At 35.3% G+C, this 18,010-nt stretch overlaps 1 protein-coding gene across 1 annotated transcript in view; it reads left to right on the top strand.

Annotated features, from left to right (window-relative positions):
• The window catches only part of UBR3 (ubiquitin protein ligase E3 component n-recognin 3 (putative)), a 272,765-nt gene that overhangs the window by 63,644 nt on the left and 191,111 nt on the right, over nucleotides 1-18,010 (top strand). Inside the window, exon 6 of the mRNA XM_006878857.1 lies at nucleotides 12,735-12,801. Coding sequence (XP_006878919.1) covers nucleotides 12,735-12,801 — 67 coding nt within the window. The remainder of the gene's footprint in view (nucleotides 1-12,734; nucleotides 12,802-18,010) is intronic.

Raw genomic sequence — 18,010 nt, 5'->3', positions numbered from 1 at the left:
AAGGATTCTGAGGCTCCGTCTAACATACTTTGGACATGTTGTGAGGAGAGACCGGTCCTTAGAGAGGGACATCATGCTTGGGAGGGTGGAGGGGCGGCGCAGGAGAGGAAGGCCCTCTATGAGGTGGATTGATTCGGTGACTGGGATAATTGGAATGGCAGTATCAGAGACAGTGCGATTGGCACAGGACAGAGCGGAGTTTAGGGCTGTTGTACATAGGGTCGCTGTGAGTCGCAAGCGACTTGACGGCACACAACAACAACATAATTTTGTAAATTTTATTATTTTTTGGTGTGTACCATCTAATCAGATTTGACTCGTACAAGAGGAGATTGTCTCTCCTTCTCCAGTGGAGTATCTGGTGGATTTGAACCACACTCCTCTGGGATTGCAGTACAGCTTCTTGCCACTAGGCCACCAGAGCTCCCTCTAGTGGTATCCTTACCGTCTTTGGCATACTTGAGCCCAATACAGTTGCATAATGAAAGGTCTAGTTATCATATAGATGCTTCTTATAGAAATAATTTGATAATATAGAAAGACAAAATATGGTTTTTTGTTTGTATGTAAATGATAGATTAGAACCTTTGTATTCGACAGTTTTGCTCTATTGTACATAGATAAAGGTAACTGAATTGGAGCTGACTTGCTGGCACCTAGCAACAGTATTAGTATACATACAACAGTCTTTCTGCTAAAAACTGTGTTTTTTTAAGAATTGCATATGACTTTTGGGCATTTAGAAAAATGATCTTCAATACAGATGTTGTCACTTCTATTAAGTGTAGAAGTAACAGTTGTTTGTGCCTTGGTCTAAGCTTTCCACAAAGTCCCTCCGTGGTGCAAATTGTTAACATTTGACTGCCAGCCTAAATGTTGATGATTTAAACCTCCCAATGGTACTGTGGAAGAAATGTCCTTGTAGTCTGCTTGCATTAAAATTACAGCTGAGAGAACTATGGAACAGTTATGTCCTATAACATTTGGTTTTGCCATAAGTTGCACTTAATGGCAACTAGTAACAACTAAACTCTCCAGATTTCTATTTAGAATTGCACTGCAATAAGCCATGTCTTGGGCTTGTGTGGTAGAAGAAGATCCTTTTAGAAAAAGATTGTTTTCTAAAAGTAAATTTTAAGAGAATATTAAAGATTGTGAAATATGACCCTTTGTTTATTACCATAGCTTATAATTTGTTCTTCCTAAACTCTAATTTTTATACCCCATAATTCCTTTCTTTTTAATTTATCCCTTTTAGTTTTTTCAGCAAGTTTTGGTGGTAAAATTGTTTTGTTTTTCTTTAAATTTATTTTATTATTTTTTGTGTGTGTACCATCAAATCGCATCTGAGTGATACAGGAGGAGATTGCCCCTCCTTCTCCAGCAGAGCATCTGGTGGATTCAAACCGCGTACCTCTGGGATTACAGTGTAACTTCTTGAAAAATTGTTTTTTAAAATAAATGTTTTATATAAGAATTTGTTCCTAATTGGAATTATCCCTTGATTTGACTATAAAGTATACATTTAAACATTTTATGATTTGAATGAAAGTTTGCAGAACAAATTGTTTTTTTACCCATATTAAAATAGTTTTTATAATGATACTCTTAAAATGCTTTATTCCAGCTCCCATAAAACATGTAGTTGCTGTTGAATTGATTCTGACTCATGGTGACTTGAGTGTCAGAGTAGAAATATACTGATTTTTCTGAAATAGATCACTGAGTTTTTCTTTAGAGGTGCCCTGACTCTCCATAAGGAATATTGGTGGCTTAGTAGTAATAGGTTAAATGTTTTAGCTACCAGCCTGTTGAAAGATTTACAACCTCACAAACCTGATGGAGGGTTGCTGTGAGTTGAAATATACTCATTGGTGGTAGATTTGGGTTTTTCTTAGTGGACATGAAGTTCTAGCCTATAAGTTAATAGGCAAATGCATTATTTCTTTGGTACCTCTCTGGAACTTTAATTATATGCTGTTTGTGACTGAGAAGTGCTTGATTTTCTTTCGTTAAGGTCTTATAGAATGTGATGATGTTGTTGTTGATTGCTGTCCAGTTGAGCACAACTATCTACAACTATTGTTGCTTATCAAAGTTCATGGTTTCCAGAGGCATGTTGTTTAAGAAGTGGATGCATGGATATTAAAAAAGGAGCTGTGGTTGCCCAGAAGGTGGATAACTGCTGCTAACCCAATTAAATTATTAAATTATTTGAATTATTTAGCAGGAAGTGAATTCAAGGAATGCCTATTTTAGATTTTGTTTAGAAGAAAAATTAGCTGTTCTTTATATTACCCATTTACTATACAATTATTTATTCAATTATTCCTCAAGGCAGCATAATAAGTTATATTTGAAATGACTGGATTTATTGTTGGTTCAGATATCTGTTTTTTCTTGCAGATTGTTTAATTTCTGAATGTCTTTGTCCTCATGAAAAAAAAATATAATTCAAAGATAAAAGTTGGTATTAAATTGAGCAAGATTATAGAGCATTTTTGTAATAAAAATGTTATAAAAAGTTTATTTTTTAATGAAAAATTTACAGTCTTATTAATAAGGCTTATATTATACCTTGATAAAGATTTTTTATCTCAATGTCTTATGTGTAGAGTTCAATCAGATCTTTTCATTTTTCTAGCTGTCATTGATCATAGGTTCTACTGATCTTGTAAGAAGTATTTTATTAAAGCATGATTGTAAGAACAATTTTAGGTTTAAAAATTTAATATGAAATTACTTAAGGAATATACAGATAAATTGTAGTTTTGCCAGACAAATTTCCCATTCTTTTTCCTCTGGGTAGATACAAGGAATATTTTGGTTATCTTTGATGATCCTTTGAAATACACTTAAATAACTTTGTGTTTATGGAAAGTGTGTGTGTGTGTGTGTGTGTGTGTGTGTGTGTGTATAGTAAATAGAAAATGTTTTATTTTGTGACTTGCTTTTATTTACTCTGTAATATGTTCTTCGAAACCATTTTTTTAGTGCTTTTTTTCTTTATGCTGTATATATAAACTACAGTTTCTAATAATTTCCTTTGTTTTCAGTCCTTTTAATTTTAAAAAGGGTAGAACATTTATAATTCTTTTTGTGAAGAATGCAAGTCATTTAGGGTATGAATATTTAACATTTTATTAGGTTTTTAAAAAAATGTTTAAAAATCACACATTTAGGTATGGTGAAAAGTATGGAAAAGTATCAAGATAGGCTTTTGTGCAGTCTAATAGAAAATATTAGTGATAAAAATCTATGTTAAGATTTAGACTATAGATTTTTTTGCAAAAAATATTAATTTATATTTTCTTGATAAATACTCCCTTTAGCTTTTGTTTTGCTTTTTGTGGGTTTTTTTTTTTTTTGGTTTATTTTCAAATCTTGAGTTAAAAAATCATATAATGTAGTAAGAAATAGAACAAAAACAGGAATTATTATTGCTATTTGATGGCTTTGAGTCATTTATGGCTCATAGTGACCCTGTGAAAAGCAAATTTGTACCTTGCTGTGGTGTTAAGGGTTTATTATTCAAAATGGATTCCATATCCATCAACCAACATTGCCATGTGCATGGGCAGGAATAAGTGAACAAAGGGGTTGGCTAGTCTTACCAGTCTATAGAGGAATTGGCGAGTCTCCCATTAAATTGAGCAGATCCAGCAGCAGAGTTGGAAGATTTTCCCCATCAGCAAAGAAGAAAGAAGAGAATATAACATATTTTTGAGGACCAGAGATTCTTGTGCCATCTAGACGTTATTGGCATCCATGGAAGAAGCAGAGGACCAGACATCAAACATGAAACACAGCTGAGCTTGGGACTTCTAACCCCCAAGGAACCAGAGCTAAGAGCTGTTGTCCAAGTTTATTGGACAACTGGAGGACTTGGGGGTGGGGGCAGGGAAGAGCCATAATTGGCAGAATTGAGAGCTTTGTAACATTTTCCTAAAGCCATGAAGCTCAGTGGTTGGACTTCACTTCTGTGAGCACATTTTGGAATCTAACCTGATGGTATTTTGCTACTAACTTGGATTCGAACCTTGTGACTTCCCTACTATCGTTCTTTGTGGTCTGTCAACTATTTCATATGATTTTGGACTCAGCAAAGCAGTAAGATTGGTGTTGAGTATAAAGAAGTAGAGGAGTGTGGAGGACATGTCTGATTTCATGGGAATTGTTTTTCTTTTGTTGATTGCTGTTGATGAAGGCAGTTATCTTTTGTGAAGTTGGTAAAGGTCAGATGTGGCCATCTCCATGCAGCTTTTGCTCTTTTTTACAGTTGGTTTTAGAAGTCAGGATTTGATGTGATGGCTCCAGACTCATGGCAGTGTGGGATTTTCCAAGAATAAGACGTTAGAAGCATGACAAGGGCAGTTTGTTGCTACTAAAATGGAAAGAAAATCAATTTTTAGCCCGAGACTATATGCCTATGAATGAGATAAGTTAAGGATGGAGAATGAAGTTGAAAGATGTATGTGCTAAGGTTTTTGTTCATTTAAGTTTATGAATTTTGCCATATCTTTCCTATAGTCACGTTAAGATACATTGTGTAATGATTAAGATTTTTGTTGATTTAGTGTTAAGGTATATGATATAAATGGATGCTATCTGTTGTAGATCTTGAAAGCATTCCACTTTTCGCCAGTAATTGGATATACTAAAAGAGGAAAACTTGACATAAAAAATGCTTACTGAAAATAGTAGAATTTGGGAGAGCTCATTAAACTTTTCCTGGGAAAAGATTAAGCCCTACTCAGTACTCTGAGGAGATTTGCATTTGAATGGATTTATAGACTTTCTTTGGACTTTTCATTGAAGTGATATACATTTGGAAAGAAGAGAGGGGGAAAAAGAGACTTTGACCTTTTTTTTTTTAATATAGTTTTTCTTTTTTTTTTTTTTTTTAGACTTTGACCTTTTATAACTGGAACTAGCACTTTGGCTTCTGAGTCAGGATAAGGTGGTTACCCATCAGAGCCTTCTTCTAGGACTTGAGGTTAAAGGGAACTGGTGAATCATTTGTGGTGACCACCTGGATCCATTGGAATGGAATTAGGAGGCATGCAGCAATAAAGAGATAGGCGGAGATTATTGTTGTTGTTATATGTCATTTTAGACATGTTTAATCAGCAGTGTTGGCCTAGTGTGCACAAAAGTATGTATTAGCTCAACATGGTTGCTGGCTTGAGGAGCAGGAAGTCATATGACTCCTGTTTTGTTGACTTGGCCCCATAGGGGGTGCTAAGGCTGAGGGAAGGGACTAGTTGATCTGGAACACAGGATAAGTGTGGACTCCTGAGTTTTCAGCTGATGCCCCTTTGGACCTACCAACTGATGGATGGAGATGAATTGACCAGAACCCAAGATGTTTCATGTTCTGAGCTAGTGTTGACTGTTGCAGTCTGATAGTTCTTGCCTAGACTTTGCTTATGGATGCAGATGCAGTTGTAAGAGGAACAGCAGATCCTTCAGATAGAAGGGACATGCTTGTCCCCTCAGAGTATTGTTTTGACAGAGATGGGCAAATTAGAAATTGGCTGTCTAAAATGGGGATATTAAGCTATGTATAATGAAATTGCTGTCATACATGCATTCACAAATATAGTTATTGTGTACTGTACAAGGAAAGTTAATTTTCCAAATACAAAAGTTAGTGGCTAGAAAAACCATAGGATGATCTGTGGTATTAAAGTTTTAATGTTCAAAATAGCTTTCCTGTCCATTAACTTACTTTGCCATGTGAATAGTGGGAATATGCAAATAGAATGTTACTCATCCACAAGGGAATTGGCTAGTCTCACCAATCTGTAGGGGATTGGCTTGTCTTCCATGAAATTGAGCAGCTCCAGCAACAGAACTGGAAGATCTTCTCCACCAGCAAAGAAGCAGCTAGAGAATGTAACATGTCCTTCAGGGCCCAGAGATTCTTATGCTAGCTAGACTTATGACAGCAGCAGCCATGGCCGAAGTAGAGGACCAGAGCCCTAGCATGAGATGGAGCTGACCTTGAGACTGATACCTCCCTCCCCCATTGAATCAGAGCTAAAAGTCTTTGCACAAGTTTGTTGCACAACTGAAGGACTTATTGGAACTTTATAGGATTTCTAAAGCTACTTGGAAGATTTATCAACAGCCTGCTGTAGTGTTAAGGATTTATTGTTCAAAATGGCTTTCCTAGTCATTGAACTTGACTTTGCTTTGTGAATGGGCAGGAATATGTGGAGAGTGTGTTAGCCTATCCACAAGGGGATTTGCTAATCTAACCTTTGAATTGAGCAGATCAAGAAGCAGAATTTGAGAATCTCACCACTAGAAAAGAAGAAGCAGGCATGCATTGTATGCTCTTTGAGGCCAGAGATTTTCACACCAGCTAGACCTACAGCAGGAGCAGTAGCAGTGGCAAAAGTGAAAGACCAGAGACCCAATAAGAGATGGAACAGACCTTGGGGCTTCTATCCCCTATGGAACCAGAGCTAAGAGCTTTTGTCCAGTTTTGTTGGAGGACTTGGCAGGTGATATTGGTGGTAGAGCCATAATTGGCAGGACTGAGAGCTTTGTAAAACTGAGATTCAAGGCTTAGAAGCCTGCAAACATATTTTGGAAACTGTCCTGACTGAGTGATTGTATTTTGCTACTAACCTGAATTATATATAGCCATTTAACGTCCCCAATATGATTCTGTTTGGTCTGTGAGCTATTGAGTTAGATTTTGGATACAGTAAAGGGGTAAGATTGGTGTTGGGATGAGTAGAAAGTGGTTCAGGGTCATGGGGATAAGTCTGACCTAATAGGAATTAGTTTTTTGTTGTTAATGGGGACAATTTCTCTTTGTGAAATTGATACCTACATTATGCAGATGACACACCTTGCTTGCAGATAGTGATGAAGACTTAAAGCATTTACTGAAGAAGATGAAAGACTATAGCTTCAATATGGATTATATCCCAACATAAAGAAAATCCTTATAATAGGACCAATTGGTGAACTAATGATATATAGAGAAAAGATTGAAATTGTTAGTGGTTTTCTTTTGTTTGATTCCCTAATAACACACATGGTAGCAGCAGTGAAGATATCAGAAGACTAAAAACAGCCTGATATTGGTACAGCAGCAAGCATTTAGTCTGATAGAATGGAATTGAGAACTTAGAAATCACCCTATCTGCCTATAGTCAATATTTGACAAAAACACAAAACCCATTAAATGGAAAAACAAATGCCTTTTTAGCCAAATAGAGCAGGCACAGCTGGACTTTTATCTGCATAACATTGAAACAGGATCCACACTGAACTTCTCTCTACAGAAAATGAAACAAGATATTTGTAAACAACCGAAGATGCAGACCAGAAGGAGACAAAATCAAGTAAAGGACCTTCTGAAAAATAAAATCCCTTTATGCATCAAGTACCTTTTCCAGAAGGGTGAAAAGGAAGCTCACTGACTGGGAAAATATATTTGGCAATGACATTTCAAACATGAGACTCATAACTAAAATTTACAGAATTGTATAAAGCCTCCACAAGAAAAAATCTGATAACTTGATTATAAAATGAGCAAAAGACATGAAAAGATTCTTTACCAAGGAGGATATTCAGATGACCAACAAACACAGGGTGAAATGTTCAGAATCACTAGTAAAGAGATGTAAAGCAAAACAACGATGAGATACCATCTGACCCAAGTAGCATTAGTAACTTTTAACAGAACAGCAAACAGTAAATGTTGACAAAGGTGTGGAGAGATTGGATCTCTCATATATTGTTGGTAGGATTATAGAATGTTAAATCTGTGGAAGGCAGTTTGGTATGTCTTCCAAAAGGTAAATGTAGAAACCACATATGACCCAGCTATTTCACTACTTAGGAATATATTCCAAGGAAATTACAGCCAAAGTACAAATGGATAAATGAATATATATATATCCCCCCATATATATTTATTTATATATATTTATATACACACACACACACACCAATGTTCATTGCAGTAATGTTCATTCAAGCAAGAAAATGGAAACAACTCAAATACCTATCAACAATGAATGTCTAGAGAGATTGTGATACATTCACACAACAAAATGTTACTTTGCAACACTAAAGAACAATGAATTAATAAAATACTATACAACATGCAAGATTTTAGAGGATATTATGGTGAGTGAAATAATAGCTACAAAAGGGCAAATACTGTGTAAGACCATTTTAAATAGGAGGGTAACATAAGCGGTGAAAGGAACTAAGAGAGCAGAAATAGAAGGCATTGTAATGAACACTAAAGGATCAGGGCAAGAGAGGACCAATCTGGGAAGAATTAATGAAAGGACAGTATGACTGTTGCAATTGACAAATAGGAACAAGATGTGTATGATTGACTATTCCAAAGAGAAGAGGAAAAAAGGTGAAGAGAGGGTAGGAAAAAGGGGAGTGCTGCTCCCCTAGGGCAACAGAGATTAGTGGATGGATGGTGAGTAGATGAAAGAATGGGTAAGGTGTAATGAAGATTTGATGGGATGAGGTAAAGGCGTTGTTCAACAGTAATTTCTGTCTGTCTGTGTATCTATCTATGTATCTATCTATCTATCTATCATCTATTTCCAAGAATATGTATATGGATGACTGAATAACACACAATGTACATGAGTAAAACACTATGTAAATGAATAATTGTGTCCAAACAAACAAATAAAAAAATGTATTGCTTTGAGCAATGCAGCTGTTAAGAGCATCTTTAAAGTGCAAGAGAGCAGCAATGTTATTTTAAAGGCTAAGGTGCACCTGACTGAAGCCATGATACTTTCAATTGTTAATATTCATGTGAAAATTGGACAATGACTAAAGATCAAAGAACTATGCATTATAGTGTTAGTGAAAAGTGTTTAATATACCATGAACTGCCAAAAGAACAAAAAATTTTGTCTTGCAGAGAAGGTGCAATCAGGGTGTTCTTTAGAGGCAGGAATAGTCAATCTTTATCTCACATACTTTGGGCATCTTGTCAGAGAAGCTAGTTGGAGAAGGGCCTCATGCTGGGAAAGGTAGAAAGTTAGTAAAAGAGCAGAAGACCCTTAATGTGATAGATTGACCGTGGCAGAGATGGCGAGGATGCTGCAGGATAGGGGCAGGTTTCCATCTCTTGTTCAGAAGGTTCAGTCAGTTGTAGTTGACCCTTAACATGGCACTCAACCTTGGTAACACTTAACAAACATTGCCGTTTAAGGCTCGAAATAAACCTTTAAAAGCCATTAATACAATAAAAAAATTAATGGAACTTTTCTGCTATTCTCTGATCCTCTATATTCTGCTTTTACTTCTTAGTGGGGGGAAAAATACTGTGCCTAGGTATCCTAAACAAAAAATTTTTGTTAAATTTTAAGGTGATTTACTTAGAGAATGTTTTTGTACTTTTCTTTAATGCATTTTACATATCTTTCTTCAAATGGGTAAAAAGTGCAAAAAGAAAGATAAAGATGAAAGATAGAGTAAATCGGCTGAAAACGTGATAATCTTCAAACACAAATGTTGTTGTTACACCACATCCATTTAATGTCATTTAGAAATGCAAGCCTTTGAATGCCATATTGAGTTTTTAAACTGTAGGCATGATTGTTATGTTTGTTTTGAAATTATGTGAAGAACTGGATGTAATTTAAGGATTGGCTTTTCTATACCCTTACTGCACAGGTTTGAGGGATTCTTGAGTGATACCTTTCTATTATTTCATTCTTGCAGGTTAGCCAATTATATATAGAGAAAGAATGAGAAGAAGGCAGAGACATCTTAATTACTAATAAACACACATACACACACATACGCACACAGGGAGCTCTAGTGGCTTAGTGGTAAGTAAGGTATTGCACTGTCAACCAAAGGTAGTGGTTCAAATTTACCAATTGCTCTATGGGAGAAGAATGGACAGTCTCCTCCTGTGCGATTTACTGCCTCTGAAAACCCCTGCAAGGTCACGTAGGAGTTCCAATTCGATGATACATAAAACCAGCAACAACATATAAAGAATTAAAACAATTTAAAAAATATTTTAAATTTAGATTTAAAATTGAAGGAGACTCTAGAGAAAATTTAATCCATTCACTTAATTTTAAAACTGAAAAGGCAGATTTAGAAAAATAACAGTGGCAAGAGTTTCTGTTGGCAAAGAGTTTTATTGGAATGATAGTGAATACATCATTATAGTCTACTAAATTTTGTTCATACACATTATATCAGATCATTTGTCTCTCTTGTCCCTTGAATAAAAGAACATTTTGTACTCAGTGCTATTTATATACATGACATTCTTTATACTACTGTTTATTTTTTTGTGTGCATGTGTGTGTAACTTACATGAAATGAGTAGAAAATGTTTATGTTCTAGGTGACCAAAGTGAAAATAAAATAAGGCGCACCTTAAGTTTATAAAGCATTTTAAAAATGCTACTTTCTTGTTTTTGTTTAAATCTGTAATAATTTGAAGTCCATTTCAAAAGAAAATTACCTCTACTGTTGTGTGTAACTAAGTTTAATTAGAGAGATTCTCAGAGGAAGTAAGATCTTAGAATTAAAGATAATTTTTCAAGGAAAGATTATATTTACTTTGGCCATTACCATACCATGCTTTTTATCTTTACGTAATCATTGGAATACACCAGATCATAATCTTGGTGACTTTGAGGTACAGCTATTAATACAAATAGAATAATTTAAAACATGTTTTCTCCCATCAGACTATAAAAATCAGACTATGTAGTAGAAAACTGGAAAAATAGAGCTTATAAGTAAAGAAGCATTGTTTACCTTTAGCCTTATATGGAGATTTTTATTGTTGATTTGACTGCGAACATACTCATAGCCAAACTTCCTGTGGGTTTTCAGAGGCTGTAAATCACGTGGGAGGGGGGTTGCCTATCTTTTCTCCACAGAGCAACTGGTGTACTCAAATCACCTGTTTTTGGATTGATAGCACAACTCCTTATACACTAGACCACCAGAACTCCCTGTTGCTTATTTTTCATGCTTGTTTATTTGTAGTTATTTTAGCATATGTTTATATACTTGTGTAATAATTGCTTAAAAGAATAAGATGAGTTTGAATATAATAATAATAGTATAATAATAATATTAAGATGCTTTGAATAATATTCTTAATGTGAAGCAGAGACAACAATGAAAATAATTTGAAAATATGTGGCAAAAGAAGTAGTATTCATACCGAAAGTCAGACATTTTTCATAAGTGAATATAAAAGGAAAAATGGATTAACTCATTAATGATATTAATGATCAATGATGTGATGGGGCATCAAACACATAGATTATTTTTAGTGGGAAGGGCCGTAGAAATATCTATTTCTTATTCAGTGGAGGGAGGAATTGTTTTTCTTGGCAGGTAAACCTCTCATTAAATACTCCTGCTGGTAGAAAGTTTAGAAGGCACTTGTTCCTTTGATAGCTCTAGTTATTAGTGTGCTCTTTTCAGTATATTGCTGATTATTTTAACGTCACATATTTCTTATCTTGCCTCATATTATACCTCACCCTCTTTAAAACTCACTGATTCACTGCCTCAGGGTAGGTTCTGATTTCTAGGGACCTTTTGTTGGATTTCTGAGTTTGTAAATCATAAGAGGAGGAGACTGCCCATCTTTCTTACTTGAAGAGGTGGGTTCCAGCAGAGACTTGCAGGCTTTGGGTTACTGGTACAACTCACAGATGCTACCAGAGCTCTGTATTACGTCCTTAAATATTATCTTTAGCTTTAAAATGGTAAACTCTTATACATAGCTCTTTTACCTAGTCACCATTTCTTTCAAAATGTGTCTTAGGGAACAGTGATGGGACATTTCTTGATAAGGATACTATGCTTTCATTAAAGTTCAGGGATTTTGTGAGTCTTAGACCACCCCAAGATGTTTGCCTGAGCATCCGTATTTCTTCAGAAGTAGCATTGCTGCTTTTATTACCTGTCTGGTTGCAAATCTGAATAGTTCGTGAGTGGGTGTCCTTAAGCATTTTCTACCTGTAAGTCCTTTTGCTTTTGGTGAAAGTTTTTCCAGGAAATGTATTTAATAATGTGAGTAAAAATGCCTGTGTTTGTCTGCTTTATAATCCACGGTTAAGCATATTTTATCTTAACTTTAAAAAAAACCCAACAACAAACTGTCAAATATAGCTTGTAATGTGTTTGATTTTTAAAACTTGATTTCTTGTAATGATTTTGTTTGTTCCAGACTCTTCAGAGCCTTTTTATCCTTCCTGTGATAATTTTCTCATCCTCATTCCTTTAATTTCTTTACACATATGCTGATATAGCTTTAAAGTTAGGAATGCTTTTATTGTGTAATTTTGGAGTATTTAATTCTTCTACTGGAAGGACATCCTTGTATATTAAAGATATCTTGCAATTTTCCTTATCAAAATTAGCAGCAAAAGTGGTGAGAAGCTGAGCTGCAATTCCTAAGTCACACAGGTCTCATTCACTAGCTGCTTTGTGAGAGCAGGATGAGCAGTCCCCTACTCTGTAATTAATTGCTTTTGCAAACCTGCTAGAGGATTAGCTACAGGTTGGTTCTGACTTGATGGTACTCAACAACAACATTACATAAGAAGAAAAATATTCTGATTAGTAATGTAAACATGTATAACGTTATGTTGCCGTGATTTATAAGCATATTTATGTTATATAAAATGTAGGTATTAATTAATATGACTATATATGCTATTGCTTTTGTTTTCCTCCAGGAGGATCAGGATGGGAGTCAAGGTTTGGGCAAGCGAAAGAGGGTAAAACTAAGCAGTGGCACCAAAGGTATTTATCTTCTGCTTTTGCTTGTATGAAAATATAAAAATATTTAGTTAGGTAAAATATTGATTGATTGGACATATTGACACTGAAGATATTTGAGGGAGGAGTTATATTATTAGATTTGTTTAATCATGAAAAACGGTGTTGTTTGAGAATGATAGTGGGTAATCAGAAGTGAGGGAAACCCTTGCTGTAGGGATTTTTTTTCTCTCGTGTGTGTGTGTGAATGAGAAATATAGAACTTAATACATAGTAAGGCTTATTGTTTACTCAAAAGAGGAAATAATGATGTCTGTAGTGAGGCAATTAATTAGTCATTATAACTTATTGGACCTTTTGTGTTTGCTGTACAGAATGCTAAGAACTTCACATGCATTATTTCATTTCATTCTCAAAGTAACCATAGAGAGATTTTATTATGAGTACCATTATGTGAAAAAGAAATGGAGATACTAAAAGTCACCACTAATAAGAAGTGCTTGTTGTTATGATCCATCAAGTTGGAACTGACCCATAGCTGATCCTTCAGTGGGTTTTCAGATTGCCCATCTCTCTCCCGTGGAACAGCTGACAGATTCGAACTGTGTGCCTTTAGGTTAACAGCACAATTCCTTACCATTAGGTGACAGAGCTCCTTAATAAGAAGTAGGTCCTTAATTCAATTCCTAGAGCCTCCACTCCTAACCAGTATTTTCTTGACCTCGCTAAAGATTTCTTTAGAGCACTTGGTGTCATGCTGAATTTTTAATTTGTGCCATGGGTTTCCAAATCTTACCGAGGTCTGCTTGTCCGCTCAGTTTGATGTACAAGAGTCTCCAGAGGTTAAAAGAAAGTTCTTGTATCTATTGCTTGTTAGGTGCTGTAAAGTCAAGTAGGATTTATAGTGGCTCTATGAACAACTGGTCTGAACACTGTCTCATCCTGTGCCATTCCATTCATCTTTGATATGCTTGCCCATTGTCAGTCACTGTGTCAATCCATCTGGCTGAAGGTCTCCTATCTTTCACTACCCTCCATATTTCCAAGCATGCTGTTCTTTTCAAAGGAGTAGTCTCTCCTGACGACATGCCCAAAGTATGAGGGACAAAGCTTCACCATTCCTTGCTTATAAGGAGCAGTCTGGTTGCACTTTTCCGAGACATCTTTTTTTGTTTTATCTTTGTTTGCTCTTTTGACAGTCCATATCAGTGCTATTCTCCAACACCACAACTTAAAGTCATCTTGTTTCTAATACTGACTAAATGAGTTCTGTAGAATATCAAGGATTGCCTAGAAGGTAAAGGATGAAGACAAATTCAGTTGCAGATTGATTATCTGTCTGAATTGAATTGATGGCAAACAACATAGCTGCATTTACCTTGTTGACTGGTAGAACATGGTACATGAGTTTACTCTGTAGTTCAGGATGAGTATATGCGTACATGTTCCTTTTCTCCTTGTCTCAGCAGAGAACTTGAAATACCTGAATGAAATTAGAAATCCACATGACAATTTAGACGTTTAGCATACCACAATTGTTTGTTGAACTCTTGAGAGATTCCTCAATTGGAATAGATTGTTTAGGCATATACTTCAAATAGACATATACTTTAAATATAACTTTAGGGATATAAAAAACCCCACCCTACCAATTAGAGTGAGAGTCATGGTTTTCCTTCACTTTGGTCAAGTTCTGGCTAAAGATGTATTTTTTGCAGTTGTAGTTTTATTTTCTGTTACACCTAATTTCCCCCCACCCTTTGGGGTTTGATTAAGAACTCTCTTGTCCTTCTCTGATATGTTGAACAGTGACTTAAGACATTTTGGTCAGTATCATTTGTGGTTTCATTTACCGTTTATGGTTTAAATACATTAAAGAAGAAATGGCTTTTTAAAAAATATTTTGTGTGTGTACCGTCAAATTGGATCTGCCAGGTACAGGAGGAGATTGCCTCTTCTTCTCCAACAGAACATCTGGTGTATTCGAACCACATACCTCTGAGATTGCAGTGCAACTTCTTGCCACTAGGCCACCAGAGCTCCCTAGAAATGGCTTTTTAAGATAGAACTCCAGATGTTTTTAAAAAATAACTTGGTTTTGAATATATAGGAAGTTCAAGAGTGGCTTAGTTTTTATAAGAATTTTGTTCAGTAGTTTGAAATTGAGCTGAAAATAAAATACATAATGAAAGACAAGAGGGCAGTCACTGTGCTGAAAAAAGATTATTACTTATCTCCAAACCTAAGTTTTAAAGATAAACTGAGGGGTTTTGTAGCCAAGTTATGATTAAGAAGTTGTAAAGCCTTGACTCTGCTAACATCTTTGGCTCAGGCAAGATTTCTTTTGATAAGTGACTTAATAAGGTACTTTGGCATTGTTAAAAATCATGAGAGTTTAATAAAGATTTTATAGGTAAATGTTGTCAGATGCCATTGAGTTGGCAGTGAATATAATGATCCTATGAACAACAGATCAAATTTTGCCCTATTTCATGCCTCTGTGATACTTGGGCCCCTTAGTACAGTAACTGTGCTAGTCCGTCTTGTTGAAAGTCTTCCTCTTTTTTGACTGACTCTCTGCTCTCCCCAGCCAGGTATCTCTTCCGAAGGACTGGCATTTCCTGACACCATTCTCAAAGTATATGAATTTAAGTTTCACCCTCCTTGTCTCCAAGGAGCACCATCCAGAGCAGATTTGTTCTTTTGACAGTCTATAATAGGTTCAGAACTCTTCATCTGTATCACAATTCAAAGGCATTTATTCTTCTTTAATATCGTTATTCATTGTTCAGCCCACAATGGAAAATACCATGGTTTGGGTCAGGCTCACCTTAATCTTTCAGTGACGTCTTTGTTCTTTATCACTTGAATATGAATAACAGGAGTTCATTGTCTGATACCGTACTAGAATCTGAGCTCCTCATATTCTAAGGTTGAAGAAGCTTCCTTAGAATACAATTGAGGAGGAACTGCCTTCTCAGATTAGAGTTGAGGGGGAAAAAATCTCACTTTGATAACTAAGGTGTGCCTGACCTGGTATTTTCTTTCTTTATTTAAGTTTTTGCATTTGAGGGAAGGTTTACAAATCATACTGATTTTGAATACAATTATTTTTAAACATTTTGGTTTATAACATTAATTACTATTGATTAATCAATTATAATATCTAGTCAGTCCCTTAGGGAGTTCTGGTCATGTAGTTTGTGAGCAACTGAACTGCTCATCCAAGGCTGCTCATTCAAAGCCAATTGAACCTCTCTGGTGGTGTGAATCCAGAAGTGTGTCTCAGGGAGAAACATGGGCTGTTTCCTCCCACGTAGTTTATAGCTTCAGAAAAATCACTGAAGGGTCAGCTAAGGGTCTTTATTATATATTGCCTTTTATATTACCCAATTATCTACTTATTTTTACTTCTTTCCCACCTTTCCCATCCTTCCAGGATTGATATTATTTTGCATGTAAACCTTTCCTTAACATTTTATAATAATGATCTTATAATAGAATTGTATTTTTGTGACTGACTTTTATCACACAACATAATGTTTCAGATTGATTATGTGCTGTGGTTCACAAATTCTTGATAATTTTTAAATGAAGTATAATATTCCATTGTGTGACTATATGATGGTTCTGTTAGACACTCATTTGTTGATGAACACTTCGGTAGTTTGCAACTCTTTACTATTGTAAATACTGGTGCAATAAACAAAGATATTTGTTAGTGTGGTTGTTGCTCTTATTTCTTTGGAATATATTTTTAGTGGGATTGCTAGATCAAATGGTATTTCTATTTAGAACTTTCAGAGGAAGCACTTAACTGCTTTTTGTATTTCAAATTCCCACCAGCAGTGAATATGAGAGTTCCAATCATTTCACACCCTCTCCAGTGTTTGTTGTATGCCATTGAACATTGCTATTGATGCTGAGGTGAGATGATGGTTTGATTATTTTGATTATACATCTCTCTGATAGCTAGTGATCTTGAGTATTTCTTCATGTGTCTTTTTCCATCTGAATGTCTTCATTATTCATAGGTTCACTATGAGATGCAGTTGATTTGATGGTACCTAACAACAATAATCCTCATCTTTGTATTGCTTCTGATTTTCTATATTTTGTTGTTGTGTACCGTCAAATTGGAGCTGGATCGTACCTGGCACAGCAGGCTTTCAGAGGCAGTAAGTGATACAGAAGGAGAGTGCCCATTTTTCACCTGAACTTTCCATTTATTTGGTCTAATATTCATTTTCTCTATTTGGTCTTATTTTTTTTTTAAGAAAATCTTTGAGTTTTTAATTGTTTAAAATTCTGTTTTTTTCCCATGACCTATTTTTCAGTCTATTGAAGGTACTGAACTCTCATTCTTTTGAATTCTTATCAGAAAGTTCCAATAAAAATTAATCCTCTGAAAGATTTTTTGTACTGTATTTTGTTTACTCTTCCCACCCCAAGTCCTGTACTGTTTATTTGGCTGCTTATCTACTGTCTCCAAGACATTGTGTTGCTAAAAAAAAAAAAAAAAAAGACATTGTGTTGTTGTAATTTTTGTATTATTTTGTTTTGATATATCTGCCTGGGCTGTTTAAATGTGTTACATTGCTTGCTGGTTTGGTAATTCTTTTTATTTTAAAGAAGATTTTGATTTTATACTGTTTTACTTACAAAGTTCATATATTTTGTTTTTCACACTAGACCTTTCCCATTTCCTTTACCTACCCCTTATTGATCAAATTATATGACCCAGTGATTAACTACTCCTCCACCCTTGCCTATCCACACCCTTCTGCTCTCCCCTACTCCCACTTGGAACATCATACATGTACTACAATAATGGTCTTATACAGTATTTGTCCTTATGGGACTGAGTTAGTTCACTTAGCTTAATACTCTCTAGTCCCTCCCAAGTTAGGTAGTGATTTACAAAATCATTGCTCCTGTGTGCTTCATAGTATACTGTCGTGTGAATGTACCATAATTTCTCAATCTACTTGATTGTGGTTGGATATTTGAACTGTTCCCATGTTCTTGTGATGGTGGATAATGGTGCTGTGATCATTGGTGTACAAGTCTCCATTTGTGCCTTAGTTCTCATTCTCTTGGGGTCTATTCCAATTAGTTGGAATAGTTGGGTCATGTGGAATTTCTATGTTTACTTTTTCAAGGAAGCTCCAAACTGCCTTCTAAATTGGTTGTATCATTTTACAATCCCATGGTTTGATAATTCTATCTATAT

This window comes from Elephantulus edwardii, unplaced genomic scaffold (assembly GCF_000299155.1).
Source record: "Elephantulus edwardii isolate Elephantulus edwardi_28Jun2011 unplaced genomic scaffold, EleEdw1.0 scaffold00001, whole genome shotgun sequence".
Classification (NCBI taxonomy): Eukaryota; Metazoa; Chordata; class Mammalia; order Macroscelidea; family Macroscelididae; genus Elephantulus; species Elephantulus edwardii.
This window is presented reverse-complemented; position numbering and strand designations above follow the sequence as displayed.